Source organism: Diabrotica virgifera, chromosome 6 (genome assembly GCF_917563875.1).
Source record: "Diabrotica virgifera virgifera chromosome 6, PGI_DIABVI_V3a".
NCBI lineage: Eukaryota > Metazoa > Arthropoda > Insecta > Coleoptera > Chrysomelidae > Diabrotica > Diabrotica virgifera.
In genome coordinates this window covers 98,795,476-98,815,109 of record NC_065448.1, presented here as the reverse complement: position 1 = coordinate 98,815,109, position 19,634 = coordinate 98,795,476, and the positions used below count along the sequence as shown (strand labels likewise).

The 19,634-nt window shown below is 32.9% G+C and overlaps 1 protein-coding gene across 3 annotated transcripts in view; it reads right to left on the bottom strand.

The window, feature by feature from the left end:
* LOC126886647 (zinc finger protein 234-like) overlaps nucleotides 1–17,309 on the bottom strand; it is a 61,151-nt gene extending 43,842 nt beyond the window's left edge. For 2 of the 3 annotated variants that reach the window (XR_007698731.1, XM_050653641.1), the window contains exons 1-2: nucleotides 16,902–17,048; nucleotides 16,361–16,517 (exon numbers count right to left, since the gene is read on the bottom strand). Coding sequence is in view for 1 of the 3 variants with exons in the window: in XM_050653640.1 (XP_050509597.1) it covers nucleotides 16,902–17,136 (235 nt within the window). In the remaining 2 variants the exon portion in view is untranslated. Of the gene's footprint in view, nucleotides 1–16,360; nucleotides 16,518–16,901 lie in introns of all 3 variants that reach the window. The other variant, XM_050653640.1, reaches the window with a different exon arrangement.
* Nucleotides 17,310–19,634: the final 2,325 nt, after the last annotated feature.

The following is a 19,634-nucleotide window of genomic DNA, read 5'->3' as shown; positions in this document are numbered from 1 at the left end:
GAAGTGCCAAAATTTCATAAATGTCAAAATTTAATAACAGTGGAGTAAACTTGCCTGCGGTTGTACCAATTAGAAACAAGCATTACGGCGCGGTAAATTTGAATCACTCCTTTTGGTTAAAAAACAAACAATAGTAAGATTTGATCATTTTGAGCAGTATATTTGTTACATATTTTAATTCATAAATTGTAATAATTATTAAGCTCTAAATTTTGATATTATTCTGAATTCCTGCATTTTATAAAGAGTATATAAATGATAGTTTTTACATAAAATAGGGTTGTTGTTATTATTTTTATTATTATTAAAGAATAAAACAAATGACTTAACTCAACAATATGCTGCAGTTCAGTACATAAGACGCAATGTTTTAATTCTGTGCCCAGTTGTCTTTCTTCCCGGAAACTGAGACATAATTCTTACAGTTTTCGCATCTTCAAAAGGATTCTCTTCTAATCTCTCCAAAAGCGTACGATCTTCAGGAGCGATAGATATTTTTGGTCTTCCAGAACCTTGCTTTCTTTCGAGAGTTTCTTGTTCTCTCCATCTTTTATTAATATTAAAAACTGTTCTTCTGCTTATGTTAAAATGGTTCGCTACGGCAGATAGTGACCAACCATCGTCTAAATTCGTTACAATTCTTGCTTTTAGTTCTTCGCTAGCATGTGGAGCCATTTTTTGAGGTTGAACAACTGAATAAATTTTGAATTTTTTTTTTCAATTAGAAGAAAATAATTGCATATTAGTTAATAACACTTTTCCATATTATGAAATATAAAGGTACTTTACTCTTGAGCTCTAGTAGGGTTCAACATGTAAATCCGGCCCTGGTCACTAACGTATTCTAATCTACATTACTGTCATTCGTGCCTTACTCAGTCATGTCCATGTCACTAACTTATATTCTAATCTACATCACTGTCATGACTGTCGTTCGTTCCTTACTCATCTTTGTCATAGATTGGAGTAATTATATGGATATAGTTTGGTCAGTTAACACATGCACATTCTCCACATGTAGTGTTACAAAAAAGCCTGATCTTTCTGCAGGTGCAAAAAAGTATTTCTAGTAATTCCTGCGGCACAAGACCTCGATTTTTGACTCTTTGCTTCGTTATCGATCATTCGCTATTTGTACCCTAAACAGATACGAAGTGAATACGTTTGATAACGAAGCGAAGGGTCAAAAATCGAGGTCCTGGTGATTTATCAAATATCCTTTAGTATTATCCCATCCCCAATTTAGAGCTTTATCATCTAGCCAAATTTGAATTTGGTAATAAACTCTTTGAATGTGCTCGTCCAAAACATCTAATGTAGGTACAAGCAATGCCAATTTTACAGGAGTGCTTTTCAACAGTAAGTGTGAAAAGTAAGTACCTAGTCAGTAAACAACTAAAATTGAAAAAAAACTTGGTTTTTTTACAAAAACTCCGTTTATTTTTTAAAAATACTGTATCTATTAAATACCTTTGCAATGTTGCAAGCTTGCTTCACTAACTGAAATTTTGTTGTAAAGGTAAATCAAAGTGAGAATAGAAAAGAGAGATTCCTTACTGGACCACATTAGAGTGTGCTTGTTATCTGTAAATTGAATTTCATGCATTATTTTAAGAAAATTAGATTTGTCTTTTTCTGTGGTTGCCATTTCTTCGTTTGTTAACAATCATTTAACTAAGTCCTTAATTTGTAAATTACCTCCTTAAATCCTGTTTAGGATCAAAATTTTTAAGCTGGTCAAAAAGTTATTCCTATTTATAATACTTCTAAGGCTCATTTCACACCAAACAAGTCGAGTCCAGTCACATCCAATCCAGTCAGATGTTATAAGATTCATCCAGCTGTGTTAATACGAAAATAAAGCAAATTCATTTGTTTGGTTTCACACTGACCCAATCACATCCAGTCGAGTCTAATGGCATCTGTTATGTTCGTGTAAAACTCCCTTAACCATGAATGTAAGTTGGTACTACTGTCAGCTGAACGACAGCTGTCATATACTTAATACTTGGATAATAAAATGAAACCATGTGCTTAATTTTTTAAAATAAAGTATTTTTACATCGAGTATTACTTCATTACAAATACTTACGTCCTTTAAGTACAAAGGACTTGACATTTGGCGACGAGGGTAATGGATACAAATACTACAGACACTACATCAACTACAACGCTTCCAACTACAGCCGGTACAGGTACAGCCACGAGTTCCTCGACTACAACTACAATGATAGTTGCACCTGCTACAGCTCCAATAATGTCTACACAATTTTCTACATTCCAGTTTTCCGTTGAACATTTTAACCAGACAGCCACAAAATGGTCCAGGTGGGTAAAACGATTGGAAGGAGCATACAAAGTTTTTAAAATTCCAGAGGAAATGAAACTGCCCTATTTACTACATTACATGGGGTCGGAAGCATACGATACACTGTGTGATAAACTAGCTCCAGAGGTCCCTGACTGAAGACAAGTCATATGAGGATACAGTTAAGTTAATGGATAGTTTTTACAACCCTGCACCACTTGAAATTGCCGAAATATTTAGGTTTCAATCAAAAAACAGGCAGAAGGCGAAAGTATACAAGAATACCTACATTCTCTACAGAAACTTGCCATAAACTGCAACTTTTCCACATAATTAAAAAGTGCTATACAAAATCAGTTTGTTTTTGGTTTACAGTCAAAGAGGATTCAAGCCAGGCTATTAGAAAAAAAGGGATTGGACTTGGACCCAGCCGTAGAAATTGCAGCAAGCATGGAAACTTCAGAAAAGGACCTAGGGTTTCCGTGAGAGATTATTTTCATTCTAAATGGCAATTTGGCATTATTGTACTCAGATTAGGGTTATTGCATTATTTAATTCAGTTAGATGATGGTAGAACATGGAAACGTCATGTAGACCAAATATGGCAAATTGAGGAATATACTCCATCTCAAAATAATCCGACATGTTACATTCCGGATACCATTACTCACAATTTGGTTGCGAGGGAGGCATCAATTCCAGAGCACAGTGTCTCACCACCACCTACCGAAGTGATTACTGATGAATCAGAAATTTCAAACAATATGGAAAGTTCGAATAGTGTACCTGGGGCTCAAACTGAAACTGAGGAACCCATTTTAAGGTGTTCCACTAGAGTAAGAAAACCTGTTACAAGATTGAATTTGTAAGTACTTTTACTTTTGGCATTGATTATAAATATTCCTCTAGATAGCTCACCTCTTGGTAACCGAAAGACGTATCAACAACTAGATGGCGCTACTCGAAAACCGTATCGAGATTTCTCATTCCCTCTCTGACTTGCGAGGAGGTAGGAGTAGTGTCAGGGCCGAACTTACCCTATAGGTGTATTATCTGTGACAAGTGTTGTGACAAGTTATAGCAAAATTAAAAAAAAAGGACTCACATTTTAGATAAAATGGACTCTGTAACGCATAAGTGTGTTTACGCGGGATGTTTTGAAAGAAACGATGGAACAAATAATAATATATCTTTCTTTAAATTTCCCCTGAAAGACGTATAGTCCATTCTTTCACGGTTTTTGGTCTAAATTTTAAAGAACCGCTTGGATTGACATGAAATTTGGCATACGTATAGCTTACATGTCAAAGAGAAAAAGTGATATTGTGCCGATGTGTGCTTTTTCCCTGGGGGTGACTTTCACCCCCTCTTTTGAGTGAAAGGATATATGTCCAAAATAAGTCCGGAAATGAGTAAACTGACTAATTTTAAGTAACTTTTGTTCTATAGAGCTTTATTATTCTATTAGTTCTATTAGAGAATTATGACAGGTGATAAATAGCAGTCTGATTTTTGCATGAGAGTTTAATCTCTGTTCGGAGAGTTTAAGTCTGTTCTGTCGGACAAAATAAATGTGCCGTTTTCGTGGTCTGACCGTTCCAAATTTTTAAGCTGTTCCACAATTAAAACTGCCCCTGTTCCAGTGTTCCCATATATCAAAGTTTGTCCGACTAGACACCCTTAAGCTATTAACAAATTTTCAGCTTGCTATTAATCAACTTTTTTTTCATACGCGGGATCCAGACCTATAAGTATTTTGTCGAAAAAACGTTCTTAGCAAAAATATAGCCTATAAAAAAGTAAAAAAAATGTTGTACGCGTTGGGTCTCTGGATCTCGTAGAACTAGAGTTATAGCCAATGAAAAATGGATTCATATTCACCAAATTTCAAATAGAATATTTTGACGAGAAATATCCAAAAAATTAAGCACTTCTTGGGGAAAACCCATTATAACTTTTTTAAAGTGTTTAAAAAAAGCTTTATTTTTGTTTTTACAAAAAGTTTCTAACATTAAATTTCAGCAAGTTACGCTCAAAATAAAGTTGGTCCCTTGTGTTTTTGCAAAAAAAAAATCGGGAAGACCACCCCCTAATTAGCAACTTAAATGAAATTAATCGTCACCGCTCCAAAAATTATTTTACTTATGTTGTGTTTATATGATCTGTAAAGTAAAATTTTTAAAAATTTAAATTTTGAAAAATATACTTTTTTTCAAAATAACTTAAAAATTGTTAGAGATACCAAAAATCTCGAAAAACAAAAATAGTCAGATTTGCTTTTCTGAATATCATGTATTTTTTTGTTTTACTGTTAGACAAAAATTGATTAAGATTTGGTGTTTCTAAATTTGCATACATTCGTGATCAGTGACTCGTTCAACCCCTTTTAACTACAGCCCTTTCAATAATAAGGACTTTGAACCGATGAAACTTACAGATCATATAAACAATATATACACAGGTCAAGAAACTTGTGAAGTCGTAACGATTAAGTTCATTTAAGATGCTAATTAGGGGGTGATTTTCTCGATTTTTTTACCAAAACCAAAAGGGACTAACTTTATTTTGAGCGTAACTTGTTTAATTTTGGTGCTAGAATTTTTTTTATAAAGCAAAAATGAAGATTTTTAAACACTTTAAATAAGTTGTAATGAGTTTTCCCCGAAATATGCTTCATTTTTGGTTATTTCACGTTAAAATATTCCATTTTGAATTTGACGAATATGAACCTATTTTTCATTAGCTATAACTCTGCTTCTACTAGGTGTAGAGAGGTGATATATACACCATTTTTTTAAAATTTTTTACAGGCTATATTTTTGCTAAGAATGTTTTTTCGACAAAATACTTACTATTTGAGTTATTTGCGAAAAACCGTCTAAAAGCGTGCGATTATTTTGTTGAAAAAATGAACATAGTCACTGCCAAATAACTCGAAAAGTATTGACTTAGTGAAAAAACTCTATAGAACAAAAGTTACTTAAAATTAGCCAGTTTATCCATTTCCTGACTTTCTTTGGACGAATATTTTTTCACCCATAAGAGGGGGTGAAAACCACCCCCAGGGCAAAAGCACATATCGGCACAATATCACTTTTTTTCTTTGACTTGTTAGCTATGTGTATGCCAAATTTCATGTCAATCCAAGCGGTTCTTTAAAATTTAGAGGTTTTGCAATATTTTACCGTTAAAGAACGTACTAGTAGAGCGCACAAAAATTTGGCAAAAAAACTGCGGAAATATTGATATTATATTGATGGATATCAGTGACCTGAAACAGAGGGTAATTTGCCAGCATCATTATGCAGTGGAACATATTTACCAAAGTGGCCAAACAAAGTTATTAAGGAAAAATGCTGTTCCTCTAAAATTTGCACAGTTAGCAACTGATTTAGGTGAGTACTCAACTTTGGAAATATTTTTATGTTTGCCTAATGCTCTTTGCCAATGAGAATAATACTATTAAAATATATTTTATGTAAAATCAGTTGATATTGAGTGATTTATATATTTTTTATACAATTAAATCAAAAGAGATTTTTTTTAAATATGAATGCGTTGTTAGTATCACTCCAGAAATAACGAAGATGCTTGTTTTGCTTTAATTAAAATTATTACACATACATTTCAATCATTACCTATTTTAGGTGATACCCCACCAGCATTATGCTCGACATACGTTTATTGCGGTACGAAACGTAAAAAATCTACAAGTGGCGATTGTATGGTTAGGTCAACTCTATCGCCTAAGAGATCAAGTAGTAGTCTCAGTGATATTTCCAGTTTTGATATTAATTTGCCCACAAAACTTAAAACTGAATTGACGGAGAAGGTAAAAAAATTGGAGTATCAAGTAAATGCTTTAAAGAAGAAGTGCCATCAGAAGAACAGTCAGCGTTGTAGAAGAACAACAAAAAACAGAAAATCTGCAACCAAATTCATGATAGAGGTACTGTTAGAAAATAAAAGCATATACGTGCACACTTTTGTTAATATGCAGTTTTCACACAAAACTCGTTCACAATGGAGTCACAATGAAAAGGATTTAGCTCTGGCCATTTATTATAAGTCTCCTAGTTGTTAAAAATTTGTAATTAGATCTCTTAACTTAACCTTACCTTCACTAAAAACAATTCAAACTTGGTTGCGTGTCATAAAATTAAGAACTGGTTTAAACATTTCCTTAATTTATAACGTTTAAGTTTTCCCAGTGTAGAATTTATTTCAGTTTTCATTGCTACATGGATTTTAACTTATTTCCCTGTAGATTCCAGAATCTCTAGCGCCGTGTTTTTCTTAGAAACACATATGTGCTATCGATAGAGTCGAATGTTAGACTTTAATAGCTTTCTGGTGAATGATATGGGCCTTGCATCCCATAACTCATCTTAAGTATTAGGTTCGCTAAGCCCTTTTACGAGTGGAAAGGAAATCTGTTCTTGAATATCTCTCACAGTTTCCCATAATTTTGATTGGTCAAAACCCCACCACTCTCAAAGGACGCCAAAGATTCATAAAAACCACAAATTCTTAAAATTCTGCATCATTTGTGAGTAGAGTTAATATAGTCATTATGTGAGATCAAGTTTGTTCGTGTATTGTGGGCCCCGCCGATTAGGCAGGGTCCACCTTTCACCTTCCACCTATGCATTATGTTGTCCAGCTGCTATTTTATGAACACTGTTAAATACTATTATTCTTTCGACTGTGTCGTAAAGTTGAATTTCTTCATGGCCATCTTCCACACCTTGAGAGCCTGCCGGCTTACAAAGGGCCATCCTACCCTCTAATAGATGTTTTAAGTAAGTCACTCATCTTTTACTTATTGAAGAAGTTAGTAGAAACGCCTTTGTTATGTCCAGGGCAAGGACAATTTTGTGTTCTTTCGTGAAATAAGTTCAATGACCTAAATTTTTCGCCCAGTTTGTGATAGTGACATTCTGAAAAGTAGGTCATACTTTTAGTATGAAGTTGATGATTATCTTTTTATTTTTAAATGGGTGATCATTTAAACTATAAACATTTACATTATGTAGATATTTTTCTGAGCATTATTAGAGTGTTATTAAGTATTGTTAGATAGGTATAAATATAAACAAAGAGCTCTTTCTTTTTTTGTTGTAAGTGAACGGTAAAATTTCTAGTTTTTATTTAGAGTATGGATATTTTATTTTTTCGAGTAACTACAGTTCATTTTTTTTTGAGTTAATAATTAATAGTTATATTCGTTCACTTACATTCCATTTTTTTAGTATTACTGTGTTGGTGAATACACCAATTTATATGCAGTGATTGTTATTATGTCGCCAACTTTTGTCTTATAGATTAACGGTTTAGGTATTTTTTGGTTTCTTAATTTTGTTGTTGGCGATCTTATACTGCGTATACACTGTACGTATTGTGTAAATATTGAGATTTCGTAGAGTATTTTAATAAATGTTACATTGAAACTTACGATGTCGTATTTTATTTAATTTTTTTACAGCTCAAGATTAGTACATTGATGTCTTGTCGTAGCATTCTTGCTAATTTGTTATTGTTGTGTTATGTTTCGTTAATTATTGTTCCTTTGAGTATTTTTTGGTCAAAATACCTGGCGCCCTATATTTTCGTTTGAGTATTAAGTATTTCGTTTCCTTAGAGTCCATGAGTCAAACCATCAGTCAATGTTATCTATTTATCTTTTGTCTATCGTCGTTCCATTAGCCCTATTCGCATACCATTATTTATTCATTTAACATCTTTCATTGTAACAGAAGCCCAACCCAAAGAACCGCGCCCACATCTCTTCCGACTGAGCAACGTGGCCTTTGTTTCGTCAATGTAAACGATTGGACCTTTCCATCTTCGGTCATTCCTTATTCCATCCAAGGATAATATCGTCCTGATCCTTCTGGTTCAGCCTTCATGACCTCGTGTCCATCTGATCGTTATACAAATTGGCGCCCCTCTCGTGGAGCCTTATACAAATTACGTGGGACTTCTTCTGTTACCTATGGTTGCCTTATACATAATTTCGTAGAGCTTTGTCAATTGCCTTTTCACGGGCTATATATATTTTCTTGTCTATGCGTGAAGCATGATTTTCTTTTTTATCATGTTCCTATTAGACCTGATTTTCTTTTTTTGTTCAAGTTTGGCTAATTTGTAGCTATTTTTATTGATAATATATTTTTGTGTTATTTTTTCGCTAATAGATAATAATAGTTTGACACATTTTAGTTTGTTTATTTCCGTTTTTAGTATTTAAATGTCAGTGTAGTACCTTACACTTTCATTCCTGCCTTTTCGCATTCTAGAGTATCATTCTTTGAAGTATATAGTATAGTATCGATCTTTTTTCTTTAGATATATTGTTAGTTGAGTAAATTTGAGCATTTTTTTTACTTTCCCTTATGCCAAATGGATACGTCTTTTGTTATGTATCTAATTAAGGTAAAGGTATCTAGATCTTGAGCTGTGTATTTTTTGTAGCAAATCACGAAGAAGTTGTAATTGTTTAACTTTTTGATTTTTACGTTTATTTTGTGCCGTACTTTGCAACTTTTGTGATTTATTGTAGTTTGCTTTATATCGTTTTATTGTGCATTTTACTTTTTATATTTTGGTATATGTATTGTGTTGCGGTATATTAATTTTTTTCTACTGTATTGCGTTTATTTTATTGCATTTAGGTACCGTTTTTGAGTTATGAAATGCTTTGTAACTGTTTTCAGAAGTAGCAATTATCACTATTATGATTGCGTTGTCTTCTAAATTTTCGGGTACATGCTTCTTCGTCGTTCAACGATATTGTTCTGTCTGGTTTTATGACCAATCTTTTCTGACCTCGTAGAATAGTATTGTTGTAATGATTTCTGTGCAGTATATTTTTGGATTTTTATGTGGTTATGTATTTTTGATGATATCCTATTTAGTTGATATCGTATGTTTTTCAGTACCAGAATGTTTTGAGTGGTTTTAGAGAGTTTTTAGTCATGGCGTGGTGTTAGTCTGGAGAATGAAAGAGTCCTGCAGCTTCCCGTCATGATATTGTTTTAGGTTTGTGATTTAAGTCTTAAATGAAAGAAGTTAAGCTGTCCATTCCAGGAATTGTTTTTTTACAATTAGCTATTAGTCGCGAGTGAAAGACCTCGGCGCATGCTGTTGTGAAATATGTTTGAGAAATTATGTTTTACCATTCCAATATCAGCATTCTAAAATCTATTCGGTACAAAACTACTTCCAGTCCAGAAAATATTCCTTTTTTCAGTGTAGAGTCTTCGTTTACCGTTACGTAATCTTAATATTTTTCGACTAGCCTACGATAAGGTGGTTGACATTTCAAAATTCTTGTCCCACCCCCAATAACATCTGTCAGGGCTAGAGGTATTTAAGTGTGTCTTTTGACCCTAATTTCAGATAAAGAGATGTAATGTTTTTATTAGCTTTTATTTAGCATATGTTGCAACCGCAAAAGCTTGTAGATACACTTATTTTGATAGTAGATATTTTTAAAGGGCTATGACCCTATTTTAGGTATTAATGAGATGTAAAAAGTAGCATCTTATTGCTTGTTTATATCTCACAAGTAGTTTGACTCGTGAATATAAACTTTCGATGTTTAGTTAGTAGATAACGCGAATATTTTTTGTTTAGAGGAAAAGAATTCGAGTAATTATTGTTAGTTCTGTCGATAGTTTGGGTGAATTAGGATAACGTTTTGGCAATTTTGTGTCGGCTATTAAGAATTGAATTTTTTTGTTAAACACAGGCACGTACTAGGCCCAGATGTATTTGCAAAATAAATTTTATTCTTGCGGCTTACATAAAATACTATTTCGATAAAATGTCGTATCTATTTAGGACATCAGTCCCTACTAAATTGTGACACTTCCCTACCTGTGAGCTACCTGTGATTTAACCTAACGATCTAAATTACCTTTATAATAATATATTATCATATATATTTTAATAGAAAGGCGTCTAGTATGCGTAATTACTTCCAGTCCTAATTAAAGGTAGATTTCGACAATTATCTTAACTTTCCTTTGTTCATTTTCTTCTATATATCTTTGTTGAGAACTCCTTGGCAACTTTTACTAACTCCTCTATCCCTTTTGTTTGAGTTCGAATTTATTTGTTACGTGAGATAGTAATTGTGCTTTGGTAATTTTATATATTACTCGTATTTATTTGCGTTTGTATTCTCTATGTGTTTAGGCTCTTCCGGTACCTACATGTTGTCGGGATAGCAGTAATTTTTTTGAGTTAGTGTTCTGTGAACATTATACTTATTTTGAGAACGGTTGATTGCGAAATGCTTTGTCCTAGACACTGGCAAAGTGAAATCAAATAAGCAAACCACTAGCTATAACTAGTGCGTAGTTTATTAGTGAAGTCCCGAATGAAAGATTTCGTGGCAATTTTTGAGTCTAGCTTATGAAGTCCCGGATGCAAGACTCCGTGGCAATTTTTGAGTTTAGCTCATGAAGTCCCGGATGCAAGACTCCGTGACAATTTTTGAGTTTGCCTAATAAAGTCCTGGATGAGAGACTCCAAGGCACCTATGCGTATAGTCGAGTTTGTTAGAACTCGAGTTTGTTTGTTGTTAGTGGACGCACTATGACAAATATTTTTGTGTTGAGTTTGCTTGTGCTAATTTTGCGTTTGGTTTTGAGTCAGTTCCAATGGAGTTGATTTTATTTTAGTTGAGTAGATATTATTAAAGTTATTTATAATAATATCTTATAATGTATTCAGACATATCTTGTCCTGATTACATTCCTCGTTTTTTCTGTTAGTTTCTCGATTGGAAATTTTCCGCCGTGGCTAACCCCACAAGATTTTTACGGAACTTTTGGCCAACTTGTTTTCTTTCCCTGTCATAAAATTTCGAGACTTTTTTGCTTTGATCTTGCAGTCAAAATCTTAGCATAGCTTGACGCTTACCTAGTTACCGGTTGAGGGGACAACCATAACGAAGTTTGCCTACGTCACCTTGTTGGCCAATCGCCTTTGTTGAGCTGGAGCAACTTTGATTTTCGCGTCCAAAACTTCAACATTGGTATGTTCCACCTTTTTAGTTTGGCTAGAGCCATCGGTGTAGATATCTGTCATTGGTTGTTGTACTTGCGAGTCAACGAACCATACTTTGAGTCGACTTTCGAGTTGAATGTTTAGTTTTATGTTAAGGATTTAAGCAACACTGTAGGTGTTTGCTGACTTAGTCGTTTAGAATTAGAGTAGTCCTTGTATATATAGTTGATAGTTTTTGTGTTTTATTTGCGTTTAGTTTATCATAGAGATAACCCTTTTTAGTTTGGTGTTTGAGTTTTATTGCTTATTAGCTGTTTCCGATTTGGTCACTTGTGTTCAGGCACCTCAAGTACCAAAACCTATTTTAGTGTGTCTAGACCATTACCAACTGTGTCAGGCTACTGCTTGATGGTCAGTCTTTTGTTTATGGTGCTTACTGCAGACTCCGATTGTAAACAGTGGTATTGCACCACGGTTTAAATCGTGGGGGGAAGCTGTATAACGTTTAAGTTTTCCCAGTGTAGAATTTATTTCAGTTTTCATTGCTACATGGATTTTAACTTATTTCCCTGTAGATTCCAGAATCTCTAGCGCCGTGTTTTTCTTAGAAACACATATGTGCTATCGATAGAGTCGAATGTTAGACTTTAATAGCTTTCTGGTGAATGATATGGGCCTTGCATCCCATAACTCATCTTAAGTATTAGGTTCGCTAAGCCCTTTTACGAGTGGTAAGGAAATCTGTTCTTGAATATCTCTCACAGTTTCCCATAATTTTGATTGGTCAAAACCCCACCACTCTCAAAGGACGCCAAAGATTCATAAAAACCACAAATTCTTAAAATTCTGCATCATTTGTGAGTAGAGTTAATATAGTCATTATGTGAGATCAAGTTTGTTCGTGTATTGTGGGCCCCGCCGATTAGGCAGGGTCCACCTTTCACCTTCCACCTATGCATTATGTTGTCCAGCTGCTATTTTATGAACACTGTTAAATACTATTATTCTTTCGACTGTGTCGTAAAGTTGAATTTCTTCATGGCCATCTTCCACACCTTGAGAGCCTGCCGGCTTACAAAGGGCCATCCTACCCTCTAATAGATGTTTTAAGTAAGTCACTCATCTTTTACTTATTGAAGAAGTTAGTAGAAACGCCTTTGTTATGTCCAGGGCAAGGACAATTTTGTGTTCTTTCGTGAAATAAGTTCAATGACCTAAATTTTTCGCCCAGTTTGTGATAGTGACATTCTGAAAAGTAGGTCATACTTTTAGTATGAAGTTGATGATTATCTTTTTATTTTTAAATGGGTGATCATTTAAACTATAAACATTTACATTATGTAGATATTTTTCTGAGCATTATTAGAGTGTTATTAAGTATTGTTAGATAGGTATAAATATAAACAAAGAGCTCTTTCTTTTTTTGTTGTAAGTGAACGGTAAAATTTCTAGTTTTTATTTAGAGTATGGATATTTTATTTTTTCGAGTAACTACAGTTCATTTTTTTTTTGAGTTAATAATTAATAGTTATATTCGTTCACTTACATTCCATTTTTTTAGTATTACTGTGTTGGTGAATACACCAATTTATATGCAGTGATTGTTATTATGTCGCCAACTTTTGTCTTATAGATTAACGGTTTAGGTATTTTTTGGTTTCTTAATTTTGTTGTTGGCGATCTTATACTGCGTATACACTGTACGTATTGTGTAAATATTGAGATTTCGTAGAGTATTTTAATAAATGTTACATTGAAACTTACGATGTCGTATTTTATTTAATTTTTTTACAGCTCAAGATTAGTACATTGATGTCTTGTCGTAGCATTCTTGCTAATTTGTTATTGTTGTGTTATGTTTCGTTAATTATTGTTCCTTTGAGTATTTTTTGGTCAAAATACCTGGCGCCCTATATTTTCGTTTGAGTATTAAGTATTTCGTTTCCTTAGAGTCCATGAGTCAAACCATCAGTCAATGTTATCTATTTATCTTTTGTCTATCGTCGTTCCATTAGCCCTATTCGCATACCATTATTTATTCATTTAACATCTTTCATTGTAACAGAAGCCCAACCCAAAGAACCGCGCCCACATCTCTTCCGACTGAGCAACGTGGCCTTTGTTTCGTCAATGTAAACGATTGGACCTTTCCATCTTCGGTCATTCCTTATTCCATCCAAGGATAATATCGTCCTGATCCTTCTGGTTCAGCCTTCATGACCTCGTGTCCATCTGATCGTTATAAATTGACAAGTTGAAGAAAAAAGTAGAGACAATGGATGAGTGGGAAAAAATTTGTGTGTTAATGTTTGATGAAATTTCTTTGAAAAAACAATTGGAGTACAATAAATTAGATGACATTATAGAAGGGTTTCAAGATTTAGGTGCTTTAGGAAGAACAGAACAAACAAACTTGCCAACACAGGTCTGGTTTTCATGATGCGCAGCTTGCTACATAAGGCTACGCGGCTTGCTACAGGTGGTCCAATACATAGCGACAACTTAAAAAAGATTGTAGTTGAAGTTGTTTCAAAATTACAAAATATTGGGTATATACCAAAAGTGTTGTGTGATCAAGCATCTAATAATAGAGCTTTATTTAAGCTGTTAGGCGCATGTAAGGATCAGCCTGAAATAGAAATAGGAAATCAGAGGATTTTCACTGTGTTCGATACACCCCACTTATTAAAAAGTCTAAGAAATAATTTTCTTAACAAAAAGTTGACGTTTTTTGCCGATTCTAAACAAATATCGTGGCAAGATATTGAATACACATACAACATCGATAGAACCAGTGTGAGAGCACAATGCATGGTGAAAATGACAAGCGTTCATATAAACCCTAATAATTTTCAAAAAATGCGTATAAAATTAGCAGCACAAATTTTTTCCAACTCAATTGCCTCAGCAATATCAACAGCAATATCTGTAGGGCAGTTACACACCAAAACGGCTTCTCTTACTGCCGAATTTTTGAAAATTATAAATAATATTTTGATGGTCTTAACAGCAAATATTGTAGTCATAGTAATCCAAACAGAAAGCCAATGTCAACTTTAAGCAAGTCAACTGAAAACTTAAAAGCAAGTTTAGAATATTTTAAAAAAATTAAAGTTTTTGAAAATCAAAAAGAGAGAAATAATATTCACTGTCTACACGGCTTTCAGTGGACCATTTTGTCAGTTTTATGTTTGTGGGAGGAACTTCAAAAATAATATAATGTGTCATATCTTTTAACATCTTTTCTGAACCAAAATCCTCTAGAAATTTTTTCTCTATTTTGCGCAATAGAGTTAGTCTAGTGCGTTTATAAAAAACATGTGTTTTTACTTAATAACAGGCGGTTGCTGGTTTGTCTTTAGTTTCATGCGTGGAAGAGAATGATGCTAGATCAAAAGTATGTGTTTTATCTCGTCAGGTATTAATGACGCACGGGTAAATAATCGTGGACTCAATTGAATGTTAAACTACACTATTAGCTTTAGTTTATATATACAGTAGATATAGGGCTTTTCATCGATTGTCATTTGTTTCGAGCTTCTGTCATGTGTCACATAATATTAATATGTCTACGTCATACGTCTCTGGTTTGTATCATTGTTATATACCAATAACGTATGACGTAGATATATTAATATTATGTGACACATGACAGAAGCTCGAAACAAATGACTGTGAATGAAAAGCCCTATTAACAAGTATTTTATAATATCAGGAAAACAATGTCAGTATGTCTTAAAACCTTGGAATCATATGGAAACGTTTTTATTCAGTTTAGGGAAAAATGTATTATTGATAAAAACTTGCACGTCCTAAAACTCAAAATGAAAGAATCAGATGTCAAATATTATGAGTCGTATACCAAGTTTGTTAAAAAATATTAATTCTTCTCAAGAGTAATATACCTTCATTTTTAAAGTACTTTCATATAAACATGAACGTGGTTTTTAATTGTTCTCGAGTTTTAATAATAAAATGTTTCGATATTGTCAATAATGAAAGTACTTCTTGAGAACAAGAAATAATAAATATCTTTTTTTCCTAAAATTTTAATTTTACTATCTTAGTTTGAAAAGAATTAACATTCAAATATACTTATTTACTTTGTTTTGAAATATGATCTAATTAGTGATGTTTTAAACTTTCTAATCCTGTCCGTTTATCAGCTTTTACCTATTGTTCCTAGGCAGATGGCCCTCAACTATTTATATGTTGGAAATTCCCTGTCATTTTATCAAGATATATGTATACCAAATTTCATGCCAATCTAATGGATTCTTTAAAATTCGGAGGTTTTGCAATATTTTACCTGGGGTGAATGAGTAAGATCTAGAAAGAAATTCTGTATATCAACTTCAAATAGTTTATTTCGCATAAGTTCTGAAAATATCATTCTTTTACAAAGTGCAAAAAATAATTTACATGTGAATTATCACTGCTAATTTTATTATGTATTTTCTATTTTGTTGTTTTTTTGTAGTGTATTAATAATTAAATAATTTTTAAGACACCTCTTCACTATTTTTATTAATCAATTTTTAGCGTTTTATCTGAAGTAAAATCGGAATTCCAAAATAGAGATTACAATCGCGTTAAAATTATTTGTTAAAATGCTGAATACTACCCTTATATCGTTGTCTATTACGCCAGCCAAGCGACTCAAATTTATTTTTCAATCTTGGCAAAAATTTCAATAAATGTCGCCACCGTCCAGCCAGTTAGTACTTAGACTTGAGGGGCAAAGAGGTGTATGTGGGCGGAGTTTAACACTGAATTCGGTTTTACCTAAAGGTGAGGTATCTAGGTACTTATTAATCAATGCTTTTGGTTAACTTTTGTAATTCATGGTCAAGGGAGGAGGTGTTATGTTCGTGTAAAACTCCATTAACCATGCATGAATGTAAGTTGGTACTACTGTCAGCTAAACGACAGCTGTCATATACCTAATACTTGGATAATAAAATGAAACCATGTGCTTAATTCTTTAAAATAAAGTATTTTTACATCTAGTATTACTTCATTACAAATACTTACATCCTTTAAGTACAAAGGACTTGACAGCGTCAAGTCAATACTCTTCTACAGGTCAAATTTTGACATCAGCCTTACTTTCAGGTTCACATTTAAGTGGAAATTGAAAAACTGATATTATTAGTTCAAGAGAATGATGAAATTTATAATCCCCAAAACCCTGAAACATTGAAATAAAGCATTTATTAAATGAAAAAAGAAATCTATGTGCATTCAAAAATAGTTGTAAAGCTTTTTAGGATCATCTAGTAGGTAAATCTGAAAACATATGACTGAATCAACCAAAAGCAGATCTAGTATTTATGGGATGAACCCAAAATAATTTTCCTCATTGCCTCATTCTCCTTTTTTGAAGGCGAAGTAATATTACTGTTTGAACAACTACATCTATCTCTACATTCATGACTCCACAAGACGCATTCAGTGTGAAAGTTAATGACTGACTTGAGTTGACTGCACTTGACTCGACAGGACTGGACTCGCTTGGTGCGAAATGAGCCTAAAAATTATAGGAGAAAGGCTTAAATACACTGTTAATACTAACCTTCTTCAATTTTTGGGTTTTTTTCAAATGAGTCAAATGTATTCCCATGTTGTTCAGTTTCAGTATTTACAGGATATTCCTTTAAGTCTAAAGAATCATAATATGTGTCATATGTACTTTGCCTAGTGCATTCATCTTTAATTTCACATTTAAAGCCATCCAAAAGAGCATCCCAGCCATTATTCTCTACTTCTACATTACACCCTTCCTCCTTAACTTCTTGTTTTACTTCCATTTTTGGCACTTGATTTTATGTATGTTTATGTATTTCAATAATATGACTGGTAATTTAGTAAATCAGGGAAAAAGAAATTCCATCCTCCCGTGCATCTGCCAATAAATTGGAATTGGTGGAAATTAGAATTAATTTGATTTATTGATTTTTTGTTTCAGACGCGGCTAAACACAGTATAGGTAATAGGTATTTAGTCCATTCCGAAGTTGTAGTTTTGTTTTGACATTTCCCTTCTGACATAACCTATATGTGTATCATAAAATAATATCGTCGCCTTAGTACTATAACTTGATAACTCCAAAATTGACGTTTTTGAGATAACTAGTTCACACGATGTATTTTATTTGCCTCCATATTGTGTAAAAACTTGATAGCTCACTTCAAACGGGTTAAGTATTTATTTATGATTGACGAAAGTTGATAAAACTCAAATGCCACTAATATTCAGTGCTAAAACTTGACAAGATAAGTTATCAAGCTATTATTTAATCGAAATAATCGTGAATACGACATACACTGAATGCTATAACTAGATAACTCGAGTTATCTAGTTTTAGCACGGGTTTCTCTGAAACCATTGAACTTACCACATAATTGCTATGTGTTTATTCGGTTCATTTTAATGCAAAAATTCGAGAATTGTTAGCAGATCTGGCAACCTCCATGGCAGAGGGCTAATTTTCAACAAAATAATGTTTAAAATATTAGTTGTGTTAAAACGTTCACTTATATGCGACTTAGCACAACATGCGACATTACCAAATGTTAACATTATGGTAGTGCTAAAAGTTGATAACTTTAATTTTTCATGTTTTTTTCCATATTGGAAAACAAATTTACACCATATTTCTAAATAGATCAGTTGCCAAAAAGTTAAGGAACAGTATTTTAGAGCCGCAGAGTGAATTCCGTATTTACCAACATCATGGTAGCAGCACAAATATCCTTAAAATCTTTAAACTCGTTTATCTCAAAACTACTAATTTCGAGTTATCAAGTTATAGTATTAAGGCGACGATATAATATATTATATACAGGCATATTATGCCTTTTTTGCCTTTACACTTACTTGTGAATTGATTTTTTGTTTTATTTATTTACTGAATATAGAGAGACTTTTAAACTGTCCAAGGTTGTTCTAGCTTTGTTGTTTTAAAATTTGTGATGTTTGTTATAATGATAATAGGAGTCTTATTTAAATTGGTGCATTAAAAGGGATTTATTATATTATTAGCAGTAATTCCAAATGCGAATATTAGAGCAGGGCATTTAGCACAAAATAAATCGATTTTTAAATACAGCACCTAGAGATTTGCAACTTTTTGTATTGTGTTTAGGATGGTGTCAGAAAAAAGGTATACTATAGAAAAATGGGTGGAAATGACCCCCGGTGCTCAAAAATCCTCCACACTCCAGAAGACAACATGTCTTAGCAGTGATCTTGGGCACCAGGTAGTGCATCCAGAAGGTGACGTGACCATAGACATGTTTAAGTCTCTAGACACGAAAAGTTTAAAGTCTCTAGGTGCTGTATTTAAAAGTCGATTTATTCCTATGTTTTTAGTGCTAATGGTCTATATGTTTCAACACTATATCATGCCCAAAACACGCCATAATAATGTGTTTTGAAATGTCATAGAAACCTCATTTGTGACATTATTTACTTTTAATATTATATGACTACTGCATATGCATCCAATTTTCTGTAATTCTTGACGTTTTCGTAATCGAATTTTATCTGCACATTCTTTTGGCACCATCCCTAATTCCTCTAATTTAATCTAATAGCCTTTTAATAGTCTAATGAGATATGATGTAAGGTCCATCTGCACCGATCTGTTTAATGGATTAAAATTATTTGATGTAATTTAGTATGTTTACAAATTATAAAAAAAAGGGTGCCCGATATAATTTTGTTTTGACTATAATTAATGAATAATTAAAAAATTACTTTTTTTATATATTAAACAGTTATTTATGTATCAAGGGCATTAAATAGATGTTTATACCCTAAGGGCGACAAGCTTATAAATTACATAATTATGCATGTGGTGAATATAAAATTTTATGTCATAGCGGTTCATTGCGTCAGTTAAAGTTTTAATTTTATAATATAATAAATTAGAAGAAATACTGTATCGCAGCAGGTATTTAGTACTGTTGGTAGAAAAGTGATGTTGGTTAGCAATTTGGTATTAACATAAACAAAGTTTTTCTATGTGAAATTGTCAAAAAAGTCAGAATGCAAGAGAAATTCGATATTTCTGAAAAAAAGCCAATAAAGCGACTGAGAATCTATTACCAAATAAACGTATCTATGACAAGGAATACGCTAAATTTCAACCATGGATGACAGAAAATAATACTGAATGCGTAAATGAGACTGTACTACTGGCATACACTGTACAGGACGACCAAGAAAAACATGGAACAATAGGATAAGCAAGATTCTCAAAGAAAGAGGGAAGACATAGAGTGAGCCGAAGGAACTAGCTAGA